The sequence below is a fragment of the Rhinopithecus roxellana genome, chromosome 17, assembly GCF_007565055.1.
Source record: "Rhinopithecus roxellana isolate Shanxi Qingling chromosome 17, ASM756505v1, whole genome shotgun sequence".
Classification (NCBI taxonomy): domain Eukaryota; kingdom Metazoa; phylum Chordata; class Mammalia; order Primates; family Cercopithecidae; genus Rhinopithecus; species Rhinopithecus roxellana.
The window spans coordinates 6,491,693-6,516,406 of NC_044565.1; the positions used below are offsets into that span (position 1 = coordinate 6,491,693).

Below are 24,714 nucleotides of genomic sequence, written 5' to 3' on the forward strand. Positions count from 1 at the left end.
CTCACGGCTGTGTCTTGGGCAGCCTGGGCTCTGAACCTCGCTCCTCAGAGGGCCCCCTCCCCACCTCTCATGGAGTGGGGAGCAGGTGGACTTTCCAGGGCCAGGCATCTCTGGAGGATGTCCTGTTAGGTACACGGTGTGGCACCTTGACAGTGAGCCCTTGCTGCGGTGGTCAGATGTGTTCAGGGAATGAGTGCATGAGCCAATGAATGTGGAAGCCCCCAGCCTCAGCGAGGGAGTGACCCTGTTAAGATGGGGCACACTCGGACTCCCTGAACAAACACCTCCTGAGGGCTGCTGTGTGCCTGGAGCCATGGCAGAAACCCTGCCCTCGGGGGCTCCTGCTCTGCTGGGGTGGGGCAGACAGAACACAAACACAGATCCAAGGATTCGCTGCGATCTGGGCCACTGCCAGGAAGAAAGAGACAGGGGTGGGGGGGCAGGGCAGTGGGCGGAGAGACTGGAGCAGGTGGAGAAGAGGGCACTGGGGAGGGACAGATGGGGTCCCAGAGTTCCTGAGCAGGTGCTGTGGGGGAATAAGAGGGCCTGGGGAAGGGCAGCTGAGAGGCCCCTGGGCTGGGCAGAAGAGCTGGGTCCATTCCCAGCTGCAGAGACCTTGGGCATGCCCAAGGGTCTGTCCTGGACTGGGAGGAGGCTGGCCCACTCCAAGTTCAGGCCACAGGGACTTGCCTGCAACCGTGATCTTAGGACCTGGTCCATTCCCTCCAGCTCTGAAAGCTGCCAGGAGCCCCTGAATGGGAGAGGACCCTGCACCCAGAAAGAACAGGCCCACACAGGCCTCTGCCAGCCCCTGCTGCCCCTACCCAAGGACCAAGCAAGAGGACATTCAGAGAAAGGGGTACCCAGGAAGGGGCTGGTGTCAGGCCCAAGCTGCTGCAGGGGCAGAAGCTAGGCCAGGGTGGGCTCATCTCTGAGAGCAGCACTCCACCCCTTCCCCGTTCCCCAGGCCCCACCCAAGCTGGGAGAGGCTCATCCTCCTCCTCCCTCCTCCATCACGGTGCGGATACCGAGGCTCTTCCCAGGCCACCAAAGAGGCCTCTGTGTTGGGCGCGTCCCCTCCCCCTGCACCCCTCCCCCAGCCTCCTCTGCCCCCATCAGGAACCGGCCGGCGTGGGAGAGACTGAGCTGGGAACCGGCTGCTGACAGCGACCCGGGGACCCTGCCAAGTCTTCCTTCCGCTTCCCCCCCTTGGCCTGCCCCCTCACTGCCCTCTCCAAGGAAACCAGGAAAGGGGTGGGCGAGGGAGAGGCTCTTAAAGGGACCAGGATGCTCCCTTGGGCAGGGGTCCCAGGGAGGAACCAGGGTCTGGGTGCCGAGCCAGGACAGCCGAACCTGGCGGGGGCCCCACACGAGGCAGGGCTGGAGGCCCGCACAGACCAGATGGGAACAACCCATGAGGTGGCCCTGGATCTGTCAGTGAGCACTCTGGGCCTCAGTCTCCTCAACTGTCAAATCGGTTAGTAAAGATGTGTGAGCCGAGAAAGCCTGTGTGCACTGAGTGAGGCAGCTCTCATGGTGCCTGGCCTGGGGCTGAGCTTCAGGAAAGGAGCTCAGCAAATGTCCCTCTCACACGTCCTCCTTCCACACACGCCTGCCAGGAGGGGACCATGTCCGGCAGAACAAGGGTGCTGACAGCCTCCAAAGTAGGGAAACTCCCAACCTAGTTGGACAGGAGTTTCCTACAGGACTTCTCAGGGTCATTACGGTCAATACGGACCTGGGAGCACACAGAACGCTGCCCGTCCTAGAGCCATGAGGATGGGCTGGCTGCCAGCAGAATACCCCATAAACGCTAGGGTAGCATGACAAGGGCCTCACGCTGGTGGCCCGGCTTCCACTAACATCCCCGCTCTGGGACTCCACTGAACCATGTTTCGAGTAAAGACAGAGTGCATGATCTCTCAGGATCTTGCTAACTCTGACTTTTATACTCTGTAAAACTCTGGGTTATTTACATTTTTCAGAGGAGTTTTAAAAGACTGAAAGGTATTTGCCAACTCTCACGTGTGAAACAGCCAGGGAGCTGTCCTTTCAGAACCACAGAACCTAACTCCCAGTGTGTGCTACTGGCCTCCATCAACTTCCTGTCACCCACCAGCCCATCCTTTTCTCCACCCATCATTCACTCATCCACTCGTGTATCCAGCCACCCACCCAGACATCCATACCTCCATCCACACATCCAGTCACCTGCACACCTATCCACCCACCTATTCACCCATCTACCCATCTACACATCCAGCCAGCCACCCACCCATCCATACCTCCATCCACACATCCAGTCACCCACACACCTATCCACCCACCTATTCACCCATCTATCCATCTACACATCCAGCCAGCCACCCACCCATCCATACCTCCATCCACACATCCAGTCACACACACACCTATCCACCCACCTATTCACCCATCTACCCATCTACACATCCAGCCAGCCACCCACCCATCCATACCTCCATCCACACATCCAGTCACCCACACACCTATCCACCCACCTATTCACCCATCTACCCATCTACACATCCAGCCAGCCACCCATCCATCCATACCTCCATCCACACATCCAGTCACCCACACACCTATCCACCCACCTATTCACCCATCTACCCATCTACACATCCAGCCAGCCACCCACCCATCCATACCTCCATCCACACATCCAGTCACCCACACACCTATCCACCCACCCATCTATTCACCCATCCACCCATCTACCATCTATACATCCAGCCAGCCACTCATCCATCCATCCATCCATACCTCCACCCACACATCCAGTCATTCATGTGTCCATCCATCCACCCACTCACACACCTATTCACCCATCCACCTATCCACCATCTGTCCATCCATCCATACCTCCATCCACACATCCAGTCATTCACACACCCACCCATCCACCCATTCACCTATTCACTCATCCACCCATCTACCATTTACACATCCATCCAACCACCCACCCACTCACTCAGGCATTATTCTACCCATCCATCTACTGATCCATCCATCCATCCATCACCCACTTCTCCCCAATATATGTCCGAGTTTAACCCCCAGAACCTACAAATATGATTTTATTTGGAAACATGGCTTTTGTAGATGTAATCGAGTTAGGGATCTTGACTGATACCACACTGGGTTTGGGGGGCATAGATCCATGACTGGGGTCCTTACAAGAAGAGGAAAGTACAGAGATACACAAGGCAGAAGGCCAGGAAAAGATAGCAGCAGAGACTGGAGTGACACCACCTCAAGCCAAGGAGCACCAAGGATTTCCTCGAGCCACCAGAAGCTGGAAGAGGCAAGGAAGGAGTCTTTCCTAGAGCCTTTGGAAAGAGCATGGCCCTACTAACACTTTGATTTCAAAATTCTGGCCATCAGAACTGGGAGATAATAGATATCTGTTTTAAACCACCCAGTTTGTGGTAATTTTGGCAGTTAGGGCAGCCCTAGGAAACTGATTCTCTATCCCTCCAGCCACCTTCCATCTTCTCTCCTTCTCTCAGTCCCATCCATCCACCCCTATCTCTAGCCTTCCATGCATGCTGTCATCCACAGTCCGCCCACCCACCCTTTCACATGCCATCCATCACTGGTCACTCACCCAGCCATGCGACTGTTCTTCCGCTGCCTCCCCATCCCCCAGCAACCCACAGCTGCACCCTGGGTGCATCTCTCTGGCAAACAGCCGGCTCCCACAGATTATCCACACCCCCGCTTGTCCACACTGCCTACCAAGAACCCCCTCGCACATCCATTTCTGCACTCAGCCACGTAATCACTGCCTTGCTCATAAACCACCGTTGATTCTCACTGGGTCAGCGCTCAATTCTAGGGATACAGACATGACTATGACATAACTGTCACGGTCCCCCCATCCCACTCCAGTAGAGACACATGTGGTCAAGGAACTATACAGGGATGGGCTACAGTAGAGGCAATGTCTATGGCTTGGAACATTTGGGAACTCTGCAAGCCCCCACCTGCTCTGCTCCCCATTTTCCTCCATAGCACCCCCAGTCCCCAAGCCCTCACCACCACAAGCCAGGCTGGTGCAGGAGTGTGGGGGAACAGGAGCACTTGAGCCAGGCTGCCAGGCCAGTGTTTGGGACCAGATGATCCAGGATGTTAGGGCCTGGGAGGGTGGGGTTTGGTTACATATCTGGATGCTGGGGTGCAGGGACACCAGGTACTCTTAGGGCTCAGGGTTTAGAGCATGAGCAGACATCATGGGCTTGAGTGTTGAACCCATGGGTGCAAGTGTGTCTGCACAACCGGGGTAAGGCAGGCAGGTGATCTGCACTGCAGTGGAAGCCTGTAAGTCTTTCTAGGCTGCGCAGGTCACATGGTCAGCTGCTGTATGTGGCTGGAAGAGGAGGTGGCCCTACAAGCATGTGACACACACAAGTCATTCCAGCTAAGACACCAGAGCAGGACTCAGCCTGTGACCAGGATCAGGGCCCAGTGTATGACCAAGGTCAGGACTATGTGTGGCTAAGATCTGGGCTCAGTATATGAACTGGACCAGGGCTCAGTCTGTGACCAGGATCAGGGCTTAGTATGAGACTAGGATCAGGGCTCCACCTATGATCAGGATCAGGGCTTAGTATGTGACTAGAATTAGGGCTCAGCCTGTGACCAGGATCAGAACTCAGTGTGTGAACAGGGTAAAAACTCAGTCTGAGTTTGGGATCTGGGCTCTATCTGTGACTAGTTCAGTTATGAATAATCATTATGGCTCTAAGAGTTCACTGCTTCTCAGTTGATGGTGACTGATGGCTCTCACTCCCCTGCCGCTACAAACCACTGCACTCCCCACACACAGAACCCCTCCCCAGATGCATGAGACTCTTTCCCATCCAAGTGCACAACCAACACAGGCCCACACCAGCTTGGACCCAGTCCTCCTGGGCCCCTGCCCATGGTCTCCACTTCAGGTCAATTGGGAAACTCAGCTCCCCTGAGATAGTTCACAGGGTGAAGAGTGGCCCCTGCAGCAGTCAAGGGAGGTGCCATCCAACTCAGAGCGGAGGGGAGGCGAGGGGCAGAAGGAAGGGGACCGAGATCAGCCCCAGTCCCTCCTCGCCAGCCTTGGCCCACCCTCTAGGGCTCCAGGCTGCCCAGTTCCAGTGCTTTCAGCAGGACTGCAGGAGTCTCAGGGCCTCCACTCCTCACAGACAGCAGGTGTGCAGCATGGCGTGGCTCCCGGGCAGAGTCAAGGACCCAAGAGGCAACTTGGGCACAGTGCTGCCAGGCACTGCTTGGGCCACACTGGCACCTGCCTCCTGTCCTCCTGTCCTGAAGCCCTGGACCCAGGCACCAAGACCTTAGCACTCAGCACATCCAGCCAGTGATGGGGTGGGGGGAGCACCTGGTATGACTGGCGGGTCCTGGGCCTTCCCCACACCTGTGACTTTTAGGGTCGACTGAGGCCACGCGGACGCCAAACACCCTGAGGCCTGGACCGCAGTCCTGCTGTCCCCGCCCCTGCCTAAAAGCAGGCAGATTCTGGCCACAGGGTCAGGAAGCCAAGGCTTCCAGGGTGCAGGCTCTGCCCAAGGCCACGCAGCACGTCCTCTTCTGCCACAGTCTGGGTCCTTGGGCCGGGTCCTTGTCCCGGCTCACTGGACAGGCCCCTCACAGCCTGCTGCCCTGGAGGACAAAGGGGATGCTTTCCTTTCTAAAAAGCAATTTACTATGCAGGCCCCCCAGGGGCCCACAACCTCCATCTGGTAAGACTGCCTGGGGACTGATCGCCAGGGAGCAATCAGAAGTGCGGGTGGAGGTGTCCTCGCAAGGACACTGGTCACGCTGGCATTTATGTTGGTAGAGAGGGAAGGCTGCTGAAGGCCACCAGCAGGGGCTGGTTGAGTGAGTGAACCAGGGTGCTGCCCCCCGAGAGCTGCAGCAGCCAGCGAACAGCCCGGAGGGAGGGTTTCTGCACGGTGGGAAGGGGCCTGTACTGGTGGAAGTGGCTGCGGGGATGAGAGACCCACCTGCAGCCCCCGCACTGCCACCCCTTGAAAATGCAAAGCCCTGGGGTTGGCCCGGATAATGCAAGCAGGGGAGCTTTTTTCTTGCATTTTATTTTTCCACCCTTACAAGAGCTAGAGAGCTGGCTCCCTAGGGCTGCAAGGCACCCAGTTTTCCCCAGCCCGGCTGCCAACCCCAGACCCAGGGCAGGAAAGACAGCAGAGTCAACTGTGTGGGGTGCAGAGAAGGCAGGAGCCGGGCATGACCTGCCAATCCCACCTTGAGGCCTTTGCCCTGGCTGCTCCTTCCCCTGCAACGCTCATCCCCATTCACGTGCAGTGCCATGCTTGCCAGGCCTCTGCTGAAACCTCCCCTCCCCTCGGAGGCGTGCATGACCCTGCTTGCAAAGGCCACTCCCCACCTGCATCCAGCCCCTGCTAGCTTCCCTTCCTGGCCCGTGCACAGCCGGGCATGACCACATTGCTCCGTCTGTCCCTGTTCCCCATCCCTCCTCACGGGGGAGAGGAGACTGAGGGCTGGGACCTGCCAGAATAGTGCCTGTCAGAGGGCAGTGACTGCCGGAGGAAGGGTGGTGGGCAATGGGTGATGGGCGGATGGATTAAAGAACAGGCAGATGGAGGAACGGGTGGATGGGTGGATGGGTGGTGGGTAGAGGGTGGTGGCAGTGGGTATAGATTAAAGAACAGGTGGACGGAGGAGTGGGTGGATGGGTGGTGGATGGAGGGTGGTAACAGTGGGTATAGATTAAAGAACAGGTGGATGGAGGAGAGGGTGGATGGTTGGTGGGTGGAGGGTGGTGGCAGTGGGTATAGATTAAAGAACAGGTGGACGGAGGAGAGGGTGGATGGTTGGTGGGTAGGTGGAGAATCATGACACCCGGCCCCCACTAACTGTCCTCACCCTGCTGCGGCCTCCCCTGAGCCCCTGCCTGCCTCTGCCTGCTCCTCCTGGCCGGCTCCCTGCTCCTCATGCCCTCAGCCTCCCTGCCCTTGCTCCAGCTGTCTCCTCCTGAGCCACCTGCCTCCCTCTCCCTGCCAGGCAGCCTTGTCCTCCAACGCTTGCCACTCACGAAGCCTTCCCTTGCCTCTCAGGACACATACTTGTCACTGCACTACACACCACGCAAGGGACCATCACATGTGCCACTGGCGCCCAGGCGGCCACGCAGACCACACACTCAGCCTGGGAAAGGGGTGCAGGGAGGCTTGAGGCTGGTGATGTCAGAGCAGCCAGGAGGGACTGGGGCTGAGGGAGCCAGAGGAACACCCCAAGAGGAGACGGGTGGCAGGGCGCACACACCCAGGTCCCTGACCACACACTGCAGACCCCTCAGGCTGGAGCCGCAAGTTGGGACCCGGCCGCCATCGATCTATCCATCTCCCCATGTCCTGGCCTAGCTCAGCCCTGGGTGCTGGCACTTCGGGCCTTTACACAGACTCTTCTTCTGACTGGGCAAGGTTCTCTTCACTGTCCTCGCCTTGCTGTCTGGGAGGATGGCCCCCCTCTGGCACACCCACCAGGCCCTCGAGATGGCACCCCACAGCCCGACTGCTCCTCGCAGAACCCCACATAGGGCATGGAACTTGCTCCAGCTGTGCCGCAGTGCCTGGGCCAGCCGGTGCCCAACAAGTGCTTGGCGCACAACTGCACAGGACACATGGCCACTGAAGACCCCAGGGGCCCACGCCCCCATCTGATGAGCCTGAAGTTCCAGTTCCACCTCCTGATGCCCTGGTCTGTCATGGCAGCTTCCACAGCCCCTCAGCGCCTGGCACCCACGTGCAGACCTGAATGGCAGGATTCCACCTGCTCTGGCCATGGGGCTGGCAGTGGGGGTGGGGGGCAGGCCAGGACACCTGCCCATCACCTGGCCTGGGGTTGGACCTCCATGTCCGCTCCTCCCTGAACTGTGGACGTCCCTGGGAGGGGGTGGGAGGCAGCCTGGTGGGCTGCAGAGCCAGACAGTGAGTGACAGGCGGTGACAGAGAGGCCCATGCAGGTATACAGACAGCTGGGGGGCCAGCGGCCGAGACCTAAAACCTGCACCCGTCCCCTACTGGGTCAACCTCCCACGAACCCCACCCCATACCCTCAAGGCCATGAAATCCAAGTGAACTTACACATCCGTCTCATCCCACAGGATACAGGTCTGGTTGGTGGTGCCCTGGGAGAGAGGAGAGAGGAGTCAGGGCCCCTGGCCGCCAGGACCAGCCCCCACCCTCGGGTCACCATGGGAATCACCTACAGGTGTGCTGCCTGTGTGGGTCCTTAACAGACTGCGTTTTGTGAGGAGAGAACTGAGTCCAAGGCGGAGACAGCAGTGGCCCAAGGTCACCTGGGCTTGGCACAAGTCTCCCAGAGCCCAGGTCCAGTGGCCGGGCTGGGCAGCAATGGCTGAAATCCGTCTCTGGTATGAAGTAGGGTGATGGGAAGACCCTTCTTCCGGGGCCTAGTGAGCAGGAGTCACCGGGCACACAGTGGCCCCTGTAAGCACCCTGCACTGCTCTGACGTCCTGCTAGCGTTCCTGGGACACAGCCTTGCCAGGCCTGCCACACACTAGCACTGCCAAAATGGGGCTGTGACAGCAGGGAGAGCCAGCGTTCCTGAGGCTGGATCTAGGGTGCGGCCTGCTCTGAGCAACTGTGAGACTCAGTCCTCACCCAGCCCTATTGTTCCCACTTGATAAGGGAGGGAACCATGGCACAGAGAGGTTGAACAACTCTCCCAAGTTCACAGAGCTAGAAAGGACAGGGCTGGGTTCTCCTGTGGCTTCCTACAGCCCTGGCCTGGGCTGGAGGCCTGGCACTGCTCAGTCCTGGTACGGTAACCCAGGCAACGTGTTCCCTGGGGGCCCTGGTTCTCAGCCCATCAGAAAGGCATCTCGGCCCCTACTCTTGAGGCCCGACGAAGAGCTCTGCAGAGCTCCAAGGAGCAGGGTTGGGACCTGGCTGGGGTCACATAGCAGCTGTGGCTTGGAGGCCCGGGCTTCCCGCCGGGGAATGCTGGGAGGATGCTCCTGTGCTGAAATCCCAGGGCCCCTGTAGGCGAGACCTGGCGTCAGCCCTGGCGGTGCCAGCAGAGGTGTACTTACACCCCCAGCTTCTCCGTGGCCGGGCAACTGGGGGCCAGGAGTCATGGGACAGGCTCCACTTCTCAGAAGGGGAACAACCAGGCCGATGGTGGCTGGAGGGCAGAGTGGTTGGAGCCCAGGTGGGGAGTCAGGCACAGATGGAGTTTCAGCACCTCACCTGCTGTGTGACCCTGGGCAAGTCACCGCACCTCTCTGAGCCTGTTTCCCCACCTATAATCCAGGGATAAAAGCAGCTCTCGCAGGTTAGAGCTGTTGTGAGGAGGCCTCAAAGGCTTACTGGCTGAGGAGTGGGACAGAATTCACGCATGTGCGTTCCTGCAGGCATCAGAGTGTGCTCGCGGACGGCACTCACATTATACATGTGGAGGAGTGGGACAGAATTCACGCACGTGCGTTTCCGCAGGCGTCAGAGTGCGCGCGCGGGTGGCACTCACATTATACATGTGGAGGAGTGGGAGAGAATTCACGCACGTGCGTTTCCGCAGGCGTCAGAGTGCGCGCGCGGATGGCACTCACATTATACATGTGGAGGAGTGGGACAGAATTCACGCACGTGCGTTTCCGCAGGCGTCAGAGTGCGCGCGCCGATGGCACTCACATTATACATGTGGAGGAGTGGGACAGAATTCACGCACGTGCGTTTCCGCAGGCGTCAGAGTGCGCGCGCGGGTGGCACTCACATTATACATGTGGAGGAGTGGGAGAGAATTCACGCACGTGCGTTTCCGCAGGCGTCAGAGTGCGCGCGCGGGTGGCACTCACATTATACATGTGGGCAAACTCAATCTCCAAGGGTGTGTGCAGGGAGCGAGGCGGGGGCTTCACAGTCACGGAGATCACCTTGGAATTCAGGACGGTCGTGTTCCTGCAAGAGACAGAGGCACAGGTGTTGGGGGAGCCCTCCCAGCCCAGGCTCCCCCTGAGGGCCCCTGCACCCCTCGCCACCCTCCACCCCCAGCCCATCATCCACACCTCCAGGCCCCCTGGCCTCCCCCTTTACCTCCTGTGGCTGGGGTCCTGCCCACCCCACCTGCCCTGCGCTGCCCACCTCTGCAGGGCCAGGAAGCTGCCCAGGTTCCGGTAGAGCACGGTGCCCACCACAAACACAGATGCTTCGTCGGCCTCTGGAAGAAAGTGCACTGTGAACCCCAGCCCCCAGTCCCCACAGCCAGGGCAGGACTTGGCAGCCTGACCTGGACCCCACTGTTGCTGGCCTCTGCCGCCCATCTTCAAGGTCACGTCCGGGGCCCTGGTGGATGGTGAGGCCCACCCACCCACGGACACAGTGCTGCAGCCGGGGAGCTGGGGCAACAGCCAAGTGGGAAGAGGGAGACCGGGCCATTCCCTGGGGCATCCTGAGAGCTGTGGACAGGCAGGATGTGGCTCTCTTCCCAGTAACAGGGTCCTTGACATGTGACTCCCTGTCCCTCCCTGAAGTGAGGTGGTTCATCTTGACCCCTCTGCCTGGGCCTCAGGGTTGATCCACAAGCCCTGGCCCCAGAGAGGGCAAGGAGGGCTTCCTGGAAACGGGGAGCCCCTTGAGAACTGCCCAACTCTGAGGCAGCAGCTAGACTCCAGAGGGGTGGTAGCCACCCGACTCTGGGGCCCACATTCCCCATAAAGGTCCCCCCACTCCCTGAGCCCCTCACCTGCCAGCCCCGTGGAGAAGACACTCTTGGACACAGTGACCCTGTCCTCCGGCACCTTGGCCCAGTCACCCGTGGCCCGCCAGCCCTTCATGGGGAAGCTGATGTCAGTGGCTCCGCTGGCTGGGAGCTTATGGATGCTGAGGACTGGGAGCAGGGTCAAAGGGGCAAGAGATAGAGAGAAGGGAAAGTCACAGATGCAGTGGGGCCTCAGCTGCAGGAGTTGAGGCGCAGGACTGGCAGTGCAGGGTGATGCCGCGGGGAGCCCATGGCTCAGAGGCAGGGGTGTGGGGGCCATCTGCTCCAGCCCCAGCCCCCAGAGTACAGACCCCAACTCCCTGCACCCTGGGACCTGTGCAGGCTCCACACTCCCTGGGTGGGCCTTGTCCCCAGACCTCGGTGAGGTCCAGGAGCAGGGACAGCAAGGAGCACCAGGCAGAGGCTGGGCCAGGTCTGGTCCTGCTGAGTTGGAGCCTTGGTGAGGGGCAGGGGGCCTGCCCCTCCCACCCTCCATGGCCCAGAACGTGGTCAAAGGCAGATTCTGGGGTCTGTCCTGTGGCCATGGAGGGATCCGCAGGGACCAGGCGCCCCCTCAGCGACCCCCACTCCCTCCTGGGACAGGGGAGCCCAGTTTCCCTCCAGCTCTGTGAGCTGATCCTGCCTCCCCTCCCTCTGTAGAAGGGGGATGAGGGCTTCCCTGCCTCAGGGCTCAGGCAGCAAAGGGCAGCATGGGCCATGGTGAAAGAGGGGATCCAGTGTTCCCTCCCATTCTGCAAAGGAAGGCGTTGGGGATGCAGAAAGGCCCTGAGCTCAAGGTGGAGGGGCATGGGGACAAGGCAGCAGGTTTGGGGCAACTGAACGGGAAGAGAGTTTGGGGAAGTGCCGCTGGGGTGGAAGCAGGTGCTGACAGGGACCCACCGCTCTAGGGGAACCTGGCCCTGGGGCTGTGGCCTCAGCCCTAGCAGGCCCCAGTGGAGCCTCAAGAATGCAGCCCAAGATGGGGCAGGGAGAGAAGGAGAGGGCATGAGCATCAGCAGTGCCAAATGCAGTTGGGGGCATGGAGGCCCAAGAACAGGGTTTTGCATCATGGATGTCACTGGCAGCCTGAATGGAGGGCAGAGGGAATTCAGACTGGGTGGGCACCCAGTGAGAGGAGGGGCAGGAGGGACCAACAGAGAACCGGGGTTGAGGACAAGAGGAAACATGCAAAGGACAAGTGGCCTGCACAAGGAGCTGCTGGGAAGCTGCAGTGGGGGATGGGGGCAGATGGATGCTGGAGCAGCGCCCTGGAGCAGGTGAAGGGGTGGGAGGCTGGACACAGGGTCATCGAGGGGCGGTGGAGGACTGGCGTGGGCACCAGGGTGGGCTGTGGCAGGTGTGCCCGGGTAAGGGGCAAGCTTTGAAATCTTTCATTGGAACAGGATGAAAAGTGGCAGAATTACTGAAATAGTAGCCATCAGCCATGCTGATGTTTCTAGTTGAAGCATTTCACTATGGAAAAATCAGAACTTTGTCTTTGTTTGTTTCTTAACGAGACAGCCTATTGCTCAGGCTGAAGTGCAGTAGTGTGATCACAGCTCATTGCAGCCTCGACCTCCTGGGTTCAAGCCATCCTCCCACCTCAGCCTCCCTAGTAGCAGGGACTACAGGTGCACCACCATGCCTGGCTGATTTCTCAAAAAAATGTGTAGAGACAGGGTTTCACTGTGCTGCCCAGGCTGGTCTCAAACTCCTGGGCTCAAGCGATCCTCTTGCCTTGGCCTCTTAAATAGCTGGGATTACAGGCATGAGCCACTGCGCCTAACCTCAGTCTTTAATTTAAAAGGTTAACGCTAGTTAGCCTCCCAAAGATGTTATAATAAGAATGTCGATCCGTCTTGAACATGTATTAGTGGGACTTGTTCAAGTACAATAGGCATGAAGCTATGAATTCCACCAGACATGTCTGAGTGCTGCCTGCAGTACATGCCTGGTCGCATGGAAGTTAGGGTTGCTTAATTTAAACGTCCTCGGACTGTTTTAGGCCTGGGGATGGGACACCTCAGGAGTGCCAAGCACCTTCTGACGAGATGAATATTGAAATGAACATTTCTAGTGGTGAAACCACTGGGTCATCAACCCGGTCATGGCACGTCTCTGGGTTTAAAGCTGGCTGCAAGGATCAGAGTTCAAGCCTTCGTAGTCTGTCTACATGCAGCTTCTGTGTCACTGTGGCCTACAGCTCTGACGGTCGGGAGGGATTATTCCTTTCACCTGGTATGCATAAAGAGACGCCATGGGAAGCCGCTCTTGCTGGCGTCCAGTTCCTGGCAGCTGAGTGAGGGAGGGATGTAGGGGTGGGGGCCTGGGCAGAGAAGCAAGGTCCTGGGAGTGAGTGAGGCTGAGCACGGGTGAGTGGAGCGTATGGGATGCACAGGGCGTCTGCGGTGTGCTGCAGCTTGAATGTGTCCTGTAAACGCTTACATGTTGGAAACTGAATCCCCAATTTCTTTTTTTTTTTTTTCTTTGAGATGGAGTCTCGCTCTGTCGCCCAGGCTGGAGTGCAGTGGCTGGATGTCAGCTCACTGCAAGCTCCGCCTCCTGGGTTCACACCATTCTCCTGCCTCAGCCTCCCGAGTAGCTGGGACTACAGGCGCCCGCCACCTCGCCCGGCTAGTTTTTTGTATTTTTTAGTACAGACGGGGTTTCACCGTGTTAGCCAGGATGGTCTTGATCTCCTGACCTCGTGATCCGCCCTTCTCGGCCTCCCAAAGTGCTGGGATTACAGGCTTGAGCCACCGCGCCTGGCCTGAATCCCCAATTTCATCTGCTAATGGTACTTGGGGGTGGGGCCTTTGGGAGGTCATGAGGGTGGCCCCCATGATGGCTTTAGTGGCATTATGGGAAGGGAGACCTCAGCGGGCATTCTTGCTCTGTCTCTCATGGGCTGCCTCTGCCATGCCGTGCTGCAGCAGGAGGGCACTCACTCACAGCTGGAGCTGTGATCTTGGACTTTCCGGCCTCCAGAACCTCTCATCTTTATAGATTACCCCTTCAGTGACAGCAACAGGAAACAGACTGAGACACGGTTATGAAGCACGTGGGGTAACCACAGTGCTCAGGGTTTGAAGTGTGCGCTGGCCATTCCAGGGACCATGGGCCGTGCCGAGCACCCTGGGAGCTGACCACCAGTTATGTCCTGGGCACCAGTGTAGGCACTGGGCAACGCTCCAGGGTGTGTGTGCTGACAAAGTGCAGCTGATCCTGGTCATATCACTAGAGGTTAAGCATCTCCACAGGGGAGGTGACACTGTCCCTCCTTGGGGCTCTGTGGATCATAGCTGGGGCCAGCATCCACTCCTGGGTCCTTTGCTTCGAGAGACTCTCTGACCAAGGCAGGGAAAGTTTGGGAAATGTGGCTTTTGAGAGGTATTTGAGGGCACTGTATAATAGTCATTAAACAGAATTGCTGTAAGTGTTTGTAGTGACAGTCACCTTTTACCCCGGGGTTCAGGCACTCACTCGCCTCATCAGTCTCTACCTCCCCATGAGGTGGGCACTGTTATCATCGCATTTTAGAAACGAGGAAACCACGGAGCTGGGTGGAGTCCCAGCCCCTCTGGCAAGGCACTGCTGGGACTGACAAGCGGGAAGGTGTGGGCTGCACAGACCCTGCCTCTAAAGCTCCACAGGGAGGACACCCGGGGTGACAGGCAGAATGAGCCCCGGCTCCTGGTGGGTACATGCGAGGTGCTGGCTGGGGAATGGATCTCCCAGGTCCGCAGCTCCTGGGCTGTGTCTGATTCCCTCCCAGGTCACATCATCAACCCTCAGGAGGCTGAAAACAGGATCCATCTGAGAAATCGGCTGGGAGAGCCACAGAGGCTGCCTGGTCACAGCCTCTTTATACAGATGAGGACGCTGAGGCCCAGGGCTGCAGAGCAAGGCATGGGGGTGGCAACAGGCAGGCAGGCTTACCCAGGTTGTCTGTCACCTGGTATGCATCCCTCAGGTCCTTCATACGGAAGCCGATGACATCCACAAAGTCCTCCACCAGCCGGAACAGCTCCTTGGCGTTGGGGCCCGCCTGGGGGGCAGGGGGGTGAGCAGCCCAGGGAGGAGACCCTGCCATACCTCAGCCCCTGCCTCCTTCCCTTCCCTGTCCCTCCTTTTCTTATTGGCCATTTCCTAACATTTTGAGGAAGTGGGGCTGGTGACCTCTGAGTACTCCACTTTGGGGATGAGAACGCAGATGCCCAGAGGGGCTGCTGTGCCCCACCCATGGGAAGCCCAGGCCAGGGGAGAGTCTCTGGATACCCACAGGCCCCATGCTGGGTGCCACCCAGGGCCAGGAGTGGCGGCTGCTGGAGGTCAGCTTGGGGGAGTGAGCACTGCCACCGCCCCCACGTGAGGAGGGCTCTATGTCCCAGCCGCCTCGGCGTTCCCATGTGCTCAGTGTTCTCCCGAACCTCCTCACTGAGCCCCATGAAATAAATGACTGTCCTCAGACAAATGAGGAAACAGGCTGGGAACGCTGAGCTTCCTCAGTGCCACCAACACCAACAAGAGGCCATCCTGGGATCCCAACCCAGAGCACCCAGTGGGACCCCACCCCAGGCCAGCTGGAGACCAGGGAGGCACCAGCTGTGCCTGCACCCCTCCTGAGGCTGCTGACTGTGGGGGCCCCAGGCCCTACCAGTTGGGCCTCCTCCCACTTGTCCCGATTCTCCTCTGCCAGCAGGTTGCTAAGGATCTGGACAAAGTTCTGGAAAGAAGAGGAAGAAGGGCCAGTGACAGAGAACAGGGCACAAAATCACCGTTCACTGTGACCAGGGTCAAGGTTCAATATGTCACCAGGATCAGGGCTCAGCGTGTGACCAGGGTTAGAGCTCACTGTGACCAGGTCCAGGGTTCAGTGTATAACCAGGATTGAGGCTCAGTGTGTGACCAGGGTCAGGACTCAGCATGTGACCAGGGTCAGGGTTCAGCATGTGACCAGTGTCCAGGCTCAGTGTGTGACCAGGATCAGGGCTCAGTGTGAGCAGGGTCAGGGATCAGTGTGTGACCAGTGTCAGGGCTCAGTGTGACCAGGATCAGGGCTCAGCATGTGACCAGGGTCAGGGTTCAGCATGTGACCAGTGTCCGGGCTCAGTGTGTGACCAGGATCAGGGCTCAGTGTGACCAGGATCAGGGCTCAGTTTTGTGACAAGGTTCAGAACTCAGAGTATGACCAGAGTCAGGACATGGTGTGTGACCAGGGTCAGGGCTCAGCATGTGACCAGGGCTCAGCATGTGACCAGGATCAGGGCTCAGCTTATGACCAGAGCTCAGCGTGTGACCAGGGTCAGGGCTCAGCCTATGATCAGGGTTCAGTGTGTGACCAGGGTCAGGGCTCAATGTGTAACGAAGATTAGATGAGTGACAAAGGTAAGAGTTCAACCTATGACATGGGTTAGGGCCTGGGCTGTGGTCAGGGTTGAGGATCCATCTCTAAGGTCCAGGAAGGCTTCCCAGACACCTTCCTGACACCCTCTTCCAAAATCCCCCTCGGGGAGCCCACCTGTACGTCCCCAGGGGTAGGGCTGTAGTACGCCCTTCGGAAAATCTCTGTCATGTTCCTCAGGACATCAATGGTGGACAGCAGGTCCCCGCTGTAGCTGGTCCCGTCCTGAGAGATCTCCACCAGTGTCTGGATGACCTCTGAGACCCCCTCCCCCGGCAGCCCTCGCTGAGCCTTGGCCAGGTGCTCCCGGGTCTGTGGAAGACGGAGAGGGCAGGTGCCTTCACCTCTGTGGGACACGTCCAGGCAGCCACCCAGGACCTCCCATGCCTAGGACCCTCTGCAGGGTCCCAACCTGTGTGGCCGGGGTGGTTGGGGAGGGGTTGGGGACCCCCGGGAACTGGCCCTCACCATCATCTGGATGTTTCTGTAGTCAATGGAAACACAGCGGATGTAGGTGGGGGGCTCCCAGTAGGCGATGCCTTCCTCGTCCAGCTCACACCGTCTCAGGATGAGTCCTGGGGAGACCTCCTCCTTCTCAGGCGGACACCCATTGCCTGGCCCAGGAATCCCACCCTCGGTCCCTGGCAGCAGACCCTCTGGATGGGACCCTGTGGGCCCCAGAAACAGGGACTTGCCCATGGCCTCACACGGAGAGCTGAGTCCACACAGGGACCTCATTCCCTTCAACACATTTCGAGCTGCTACCAGCCCCAGGGACTCAGGACCCAGCAAGAGCTAAGCCTTCAGGAACCCCATCGCATGGAGGCGGAGCTCTCGGCTGAGCAGGGGCTTCAGAGTTCAGCCATGAGCTCATTCAGAGCCCCTTCTAACTAACCCAGAGCCCTGGAGGGAGCCAGCACCCTGGGCCCCTGCCTGGCTGCATCCACAGGGCTACAGGGGCCTCAGCCTGGCCCGGAGACACGGGGGCAACCTTGGGGTGCTGCTGGGCATTAAGGGGAAAACAGCCTTAAACGTGGCACACCCTGTGATACAGAGCTCACTCCCAGGACATCATCAGAGAAACAGCGACAGCTAAGTGTTTATAGGGTGGCAGCAGCCACAGAGAACTGTCACAAGACAAGTTCAACACCTGACAAGAGCCGCGGGACTGGATGCAGAACCTGGTTTAGATGGGGCCAAAAATGAGGGGCACCGGGAGACCCAGCCATGCACGTGGACCAAAGGCCAGGGGAGGCACGCCACCGTGCGGTCTTCACGCGCTTCATTTTGCTTCTCAGCATTTGCAATCTGCTACCAAGAACATGCCCTGCTCTGTAATCAGAAGAGCGAGGGAGGAGCAGCAGCTGCAGCTGGCAATACAGGGCCCCCGCCGCCGTCCCCCACACCTCCCCACAGCAGCTCCGAGCAGAGGAACCCCGACTGCTCTCATCCTACAGAGGAGAACACTGAGGCTCAGGGAGGTTAAGTCAGTTTCTGAATGTCACACAGCAAACAAGGGCAGAACCAGAGTTTGAACCTGGGCTCCCATCCTCCCTGCCTGCTGCCTGTCAGGGACATAAAGCACTTGCACTCCGTCAAAAAGGAGGGGCGAAGGAGGCCCGCCCCTAGTGCAGCGAGCGCCTCCCCACGGAGCCCCGCTTTCTCCTTGAGGCTGGCATTCAACAGAGACCTCCCCTTCCTGTCCCTGCAAGCCCAGGGCAAGTGCATTCACTCCCCTGTGCCTCAGTTTCCCAGCTGTAAATGGTGGCGGCTTCTTGGGTTGCTGAGACTCCACGGATGTCTTGTATTAGGGCAGAGCATGGGTGCCAGCCCCTAGCGAGTGCTCAGAACAGCGGCTGCCACAGAGTTCTCACACGGTGCCCTGGGCTCGCGGCTCCCCCACCCCGCACCAGCGCACGCAGGCTGTCTGGGCTCCGTGCCTGGGCCGTGTCCCAGTGCTGACAGCACCTCAGCGTGGGCATCACCATGAGGGCAGGACAGGAGCCTCCATATACCACGTGCTCTCCAGCGCTCACCTGTGGCGTTGCGAGGACACCTGACGGCAGCCACCTCTCCCGCTGGGGTCTCCTTCCAGATCACAGCACCAAAGTTGTCCTCATCACAGATCTCATGGGGCTCTGCCAAGGAGCCCAGGACAGGGGTTCAGGAAGGGGTACTGAGAGCCGGCAGCTGGCTCTGGAAGGCCCAGACCCTTGCAAGGCGCCTGGAGCAGGCATCACTATGAGGACAGGACGGGAGCCCCCAACACACCACGTGGGTGACAGCTGAGCCCGAGCCTGCCGGATTGCCACCAGCCCTCCCCACAGCCCAGCCCAGGTGGGAGGGGCCTCACCAGGACACCGCTGGGTGCCGCACTGCCGGTACTCATCCTGGGGGCCCTGGCAGACGGCTCCCCCGAAGAAGGGCCCAGAGCAGACACGCTCCCGTCGCTGGCTGCCAGCCCCACACGTGACGCTGCAACTGCCCCATGATGCCCAGGCCTGCCACTTGCCATCCACTGCAGGCACAACCAGACACAGGGCACAGGCGACAAGGAGGGCGGGGTCCAGGAGCCACAGTGACACGAGGACACAGACAGGGACGCACACAGAGCCGTGCGGCAGTGAAACACAGGGACCCAGGGATGTGGGGCAGGAGGTCAGGAGAAGGGAAATTCAGACCAGGAGAGGAGAAACCAGTCATCAGCCTGATACAAAATAAAGCAAACTCCCACATGCAGCCAACCCCACCACCCTCCACGCCTCACTGTGCACCCCGCTACCCCACGGCCTCCCCACACTCCTCTTCATCATGGACACCCCAAGTCCCACTGTACACCCCGCTACCCCACAGCCTCCCCACACTCCTCTTCATCATGGACACCCCAAGTCCCACTGTACACCCCGCTACCCCACGGCCTCCCCACACTCCTCTTCGTCATGGACACCCCAAGTCCCACTGTGCACCCCGCTACCCCACGGCCTCCCCACACTCCACTTCCCCCACAGACACCCCAAGTCCCACTGTACACCCCGCTACCCCACGGCCTCCCCACACTCCTCTTCGTCATGGACACCCCAAGTCCCACTGTGTACCCCGCTACCCCACGGCCACCCCACACTCCACTTCCCCCACAGACACCCCAAGTCCCACTGTGCACCCTGCTACCCCATGGTCACCCCACACTCCACTTCCCCCACAGACACCCCAAGTCCCACTGTGCACCCCGCTACCTCACGGCCACACCACACTCCACTTCCCCCACAGACACCCCAAGTCCCACTGTGCACCCCGCTACCTCACGGCCACCCCACACTCCACTTCCCCCACAGACACCCCAAGTCCCACTGTGCACCCCGCTACCCCACGGTCACCCCACACTCCACTTCCCCCACAGACACCCCAAGTCCCACTGTGCACCCCGCTACCTCACGGCCACCCCACACTCCACTTCCCCCACAGACACCCCAAGTCCCACTGTGCACCCCGCTACCTCACGGCCACACCACACTCCACTTCCCCCACAGACACCCCAAGTCCCACTGTGCACCCCACTACCCCACGGCCACACTCTACTTCTCCCACAGACACCCCAAGTCTCACTGTGCACCCCACTCCTCTCCCCATGACCACCCCATGCCCCACTCTCCTCATGGCCCCCCCACCCCACAGTGCACTTCACTCACCCTGCAGCCACTCCACGCCCCGTTTCCCCCACGACCACCGCAGACCCCACTGTGCACCCTGCTCCCTCCTCAGTCACATGCCAGGGCCCATGGTTACCCCACCCGCCGTGGGGCTTGTCCCCTCCCTAGAGGTTCCTGCTTGTTAGGTGCCCCCAACCCCAGCCCGGCACACCCCTGACCTGGGCACTGCTGCAGGAAGCAGTCTCGGGTCTCAACCCAGTGGCCCTGGCACTCGGCGCCCCCATAGGAAGGCCCGTTGCATTCACGCGTGCGCTGCTGTCGGCCCTGGGAGCAGCTGGCGGAGCAGGCGCTCCAGCTCGACCACTCGTTCCAGTTTCCATCCACTGCCCGGCCCGGGGGAGGAAGGGGACACGAAGTGGGCGTGAACACCCGGCACCCCAATGCCTGGCTTGGAATGTGGGTGTTAGTACCCTGGGGGCTACTGCTTCACACTCAGCCTAGGACATAGGTGAGAACACCCTGGGGGCCACTACCCACACCCAGCCTGTGACATGGGTGAGAACACCCTGGGGGCCACTACCCACACCCAGCCTGTGACATTGGTGAGAACACCCTGGGGGCCACCACCCCACATCCAGCCTGTGACATGGGTGAGAACATCCAGGCTGGGACACGAGAGAGTAAACCCTGGGGGCCACCACCCCATACCCAGCCTGTGACATGGGTGTAAACACCTTGGGGGCCACCAGCCCACACCCAGACTGTGACATGGGTGTGAACACCCTGGGGGCCACCACCCACACCCAGCCAGTGACATGGGTGAGAACACCCTGGGGGCCAGCAGCCCTCACCCAGCCTGGGATATGGGTGGGAAATGCCCCAAGGTCACACCTCAGCCTGCTTCCTGAACCCAGTCTGAGGTTCTAACCTCTGAGCACCCTGAGGTGGGTCTGGAGTGGGCAAAGCTAGGTTCCCAGGCCTGGCCAGTGGCCTACTGTGACCTCTCCTTTCTTCCCTTCCTCCCTGTTCCCACGCCCTCCCTCTCACCTACCAGGGCACAGGGCGATGTTGCAAAACTTGGTTTGCTTCTCAGGGCCCTCACAGGGGTTGCCTCCAAACTGGGGGGGCCTGCAGGTGCGCGTGCGATCCCGAAAGCCACGGCCACAGGTGCTGGAGCAGAGGCTCCAGGGTGACCACTCGTCCCAGGCACCATGCACTGCAGAGGGACGGAAGGTGCTGCTGCCCTCTGTTGCCACGGCCCCTGAAGCCCTGGCCGCCCACTGCCCCAGCCCCCTGCTGCCCTGGCCTCCTGCTGCCCCAGCCCCCCACTGCCCCAGTTGCCTGCTACCCCAGCTGCCCGCTGCCCAAGCCCAAGGTCCCACCCACCTGGGCACACGGCGGAGTTGTTGCACAGACGCTGCTCGCGCAGTGGTCCGCTGCACTGCGTGCTGTAGGAGGAGGACACGCAGAAGCGCGTGCGGGTCTGCCAGCCCTCGCCGCAGGTGCTGGAGCACACGCTCCACGGGGACCACTCCTCGGCTGCTGGGTCACCTGCAGGCCCCACTACAGCGTCACAGGCCTGCCGCCCATGGGGCTGCAGTCAGACCGGGGCCGGATCCCGCAGCAGGAGGGCCGCCCTGCTGGGGAGCAGGCAGCAGGGCTGGGGCCGCGCCCCCGGGCCTTCGAACCAGGCTGATCTCAAGAACTGGTCATTTCCCCTACAAGGCTGGAAGCCCTGAGAGCCGGCCTGTGCCATCCCTGGGCCTCTAGGGTCTGGCCAGGGACAGGTCTCCTCACCTCACACCAGTTCCCCTAATGCCAGTCAGTCAGGAGACAAGAGCCCAGCACCTGACGGGTTAGTCTAGTTATTCAAGTTACTACCCATAACTAGTGGCGATTGTTAACTTACAGTATTTTCCCAAAGCCCTAATCCTGCCCACCCCCTCCCGCCAGCTCACCGGTCTGGGGGGCTGGGAACCCAAACTGCTGCAGCTCGTCCCCCAGCTCCTCACGCCGCCGGGCATCTGTGGACCGCAGGGACTGGCTCCGGGAGCTGGTGCGCCCAGCGGCTGCAGGACGGGCTCAGGTCAGCACGGGAGCAGTGCTTTGCCCCCGTCCTCTCTCTCTGTGGCCACAGTGCTCTGAGCCCGCCAGCACTGGGCCACCTGGCTCCACTGGGCAGCTGGGAAGCCAGGGACCAGAGCACCCAGCCTGGCACCAGCCCTCATCTGGTCAACAGGGGACCCTTCCTGTGGGTCCCGTCTCCCCCACCCTGCGCCCACTCCCTCACTGCCTTCATTGCCCACAGGCCAGCGTTCACCTGCAGGACGGCAGCCTGCACTAAGTGGTGGCTGCTCTCCCCTGCCTGGCACCCCAACAGTGCCCCTGCCTCCGTCCCGCAGCCCAGCTGACGCCCCAGGGCCCTCCCCAGGCTCCTGAGAGGAGCTCCTCTCCCCAGGAAAGTTCATCAAACAAAAAACAGCCCAAAGACAGTCTCATTACAACGTGATTTAACTTCATGGAAGCAACTAAAAAATGCATGGGGTCATTAGAGAGCCTTATTAGAGAAATACATTCTGGAGGCAGCATTCGGCTGGGGCAGGAGGGCTGGCTTGGCCAGAGCTCCCACAGCCAGCCTTCCGCACACCCTCCAAAACCCCCAATCCACAAACGGGAAGAAAGCCCCATCTAGGCCAGGTGCGGTGGCTCATGCCTGTAATCCCAGCACTTTGGGAGTCCGAGACGGGCGGATCACGAGGTCAGGAGATGCATACCATCTACTAAAAATACAAAAAATTAGCCGAGTGTGGTGGTGGGCGCCTGTAGTCCCAGCTACTTGGGAGGCTGAGGCAGGAGAATGGCGTGAACCCGGGAGGCGGAGTTCGCAGTGAGCCGAGAGATCGTACCCCTGCTCTCCAGCCTGGGTGACACAGCAAGACTCCCTCTCAAAAAAAAACACCAAAAAACAAAAAAAAGAAAGCCCCATCTAGTCCCACCCAGCCCCAAGCACCACACTCTTCGGGGCCCTCACCTCTGCTCCCCCGGCTAGGCCCCACTCCCATGGGCCAGCCCCGAGTTGAGGTCCTGCTTCTCAGAGCCCAGACTCACCCTACTCACTCTTCCTGCAGGCCCCGCCCAGCGTCTGCCAGGCCCCGGCCCCGCCCCTACCTGGTCCCGCCCTAAGCCCCTCCCTCCACCGGCCCTGTTGCTCTGGGCCCTACCCCTCCCTGCCCCCACCAGCCCCTTGAGCTCGAGGCCCCGCCCCGCCCCCACGGGCCCCTCCCCGCCCCCACGGGCCCCTCCTCTCCGGGCCCCGCCCCCTCCTTCACAAGCCCCGCCTCTCCAGGGCTCTGGTTCCGCCCCGCCCCGCCCGCACTCACGGCCGCAGGCCTCGCGGTTGCACTGGCGACCCTCCTCCAGCACCCCCTCGCAGCCGCCGCCCTCCACTCCCGGCGCGGGCAGGCAGGTGCGCGTCCGCGTCTGGAGGCCTCCCCCGCAGTCCCGCGTGCATTCGCCCCACAGGGACCACAGCTTCCAGCCGCCTGGGGGGAGACCAGAGGGCGGGGATCAGGGTAGGGCAGGGGCTCGTGGCCTGGACGGGGTAAGTCATGGGGGTGCTAAGCCCGCCGAGGCCGGCCCGGGTCAGGAGGGGCCGCAGTGCCGGGGAAGGCCTGGCCTGGGAGGACCTGGGGGTCCGGTGTCTACCCAGCTCCCGGGTCCACTCTGGAGAGCTCAGGTCATGCCTGAGCCGGAAGGGTCCCCGTGTGCCAGCCGCCGCTGGACAGGTTTGCTGCCAGGATGATGAAAGGATGACGACCTTCACCCACTCGAGGGCTGCCTCACAACTCAGCGTCCTGATGGTGAGCAGAGGGTAGAGGGGCCTGGCCGCCAAAGCTCTCCTTCCTGGCACGCCTGGAAGCCCCCAGGCTCCATCCAGTTTCTGGCCATCACATCCTCAGTTTCCTCGTGGGCTCAGCTAAGGGTCACAATCCTCATCACCAGGCTCCACATTTCACACCCCAGCTGTGACCTGGAGCCGCTTCCTCACCCCACGCAGGGACACCAGTGGTGGCCAAGGCCTCACACCTGGTATCCAACCAGGGCCTTGAACCCAGGGCACAGCCTGACTGAGCCTGCCCTGGACCTGGCCAGCTGGCCACATGAGGGAGCCTGGGACAAATGCCTGCAGGCCCCTCCCACCACGCCCCTGCCCTGACCCCAGCCACTCTGTTCAGCTTCTCTGGTGGGTCTTCCTCCATCTTGGCCCCAACAGTCCCCACGGCCTTTATGGACCTGTGTTCCCCCAGCAAACCAGACCTCATGCCCCAGGAGTCTCTGCTCCCCGGGGGTCCTCGTGCTGCCAAGAACACTTTGGGCCACTTGGAGTGCCCATGGTCCTGGAGCACTGGGTAGCCATGGAGGAGCACAAAGCAGGAAGGAGAGGGTCACTGCCATCTGTGGGCCAGAGAGGGGCAGCGGCACCAGGGGGCCGGGAAGGGGCTGCCACGTCCAGGCACCCCGCTTGGGCCTCCTGCCCAGCACTCCAGGCTAATGCACACCCAATGCAGGAGGGTCGGGGCGACTTGGAAAGGGCGTTCAGCTCTTGCCAAGTGCCTGCTCCTGGCCAAGGTGGCAAGGAGACAGCTGGCAGCCACCACGAGGGGACCCACCATGAAGTTGGGGCCACTGCCCCATGCTGCCGCTGGGGAGCGCTGGGGATCTGGCCTCTCGATCCCAGGTACAGCAGGGGAGGCCCCAGGGGCAGCAATCAGGCCAAGCACAGGCCACCCTGAGCCACCAGAAGGGCCCCAGGGCCTCTCGGAGCCTCAGGGAAGGGGCCCTGCCTCCCTCAGTGGGAGTGTGGACTGCAGGAGACCCCAGGGGAGCTC

The 24,714-nt window shown here is 60.6% G+C and overlaps 1 protein-coding gene across 1 annotated transcript in view; it reads right to left on the reverse strand.

The window, feature by feature from the left end:
* The window catches only part of ADGRB1 (adhesion G protein-coupled receptor B1), an 81,326-nt gene that overhangs the window by 47,299 nt on the left and 9,313 nt on the right, over positions 1-24,714 (reverse strand). Inside the window, exons 2-16 of the mRNA XM_030921436.1 lie at positions 23,206-23,367; positions 21,784-21,894; positions 21,212-21,376; positions 20,882-21,041; positions 20,044-20,222; positions 18,532-18,696; positions 18,215-18,316; positions 16,647-16,753; positions 16,296-16,490; positions 15,432-15,500; positions 14,714-14,822; positions 10,760-10,903; positions 10,159-10,234; positions 9,873-9,975; positions 8,139-8,182 (exon numbers count right to left, since the gene is read on the reverse strand). Coding sequence (XP_030777296.1) covers positions 8,139-8,182; positions 9,873-9,975; positions 10,159-10,234; positions 10,760-10,903; positions 14,714-14,822; positions 15,432-15,500; positions 16,296-16,490; positions 16,647-16,753; positions 18,215-18,316; positions 18,532-18,696; positions 20,044-20,222; positions 20,882-21,041; positions 21,212-21,376; positions 21,784-21,894; positions 23,206-23,367 — 1,891 coding nt within the window. The remainder of the gene's footprint in view (positions 1-8,138; positions 8,183-9,872; positions 9,976-10,158; positions 10,235-10,759; positions 10,904-14,713; positions 14,823-15,431; positions 15,501-16,295; positions 16,491-16,646; positions 16,754-18,214; positions 18,317-18,531; positions 18,697-20,043; positions 20,223-20,881; positions 21,042-21,211; positions 21,377-21,783; positions 21,895-23,205; positions 23,368-24,714) is intronic.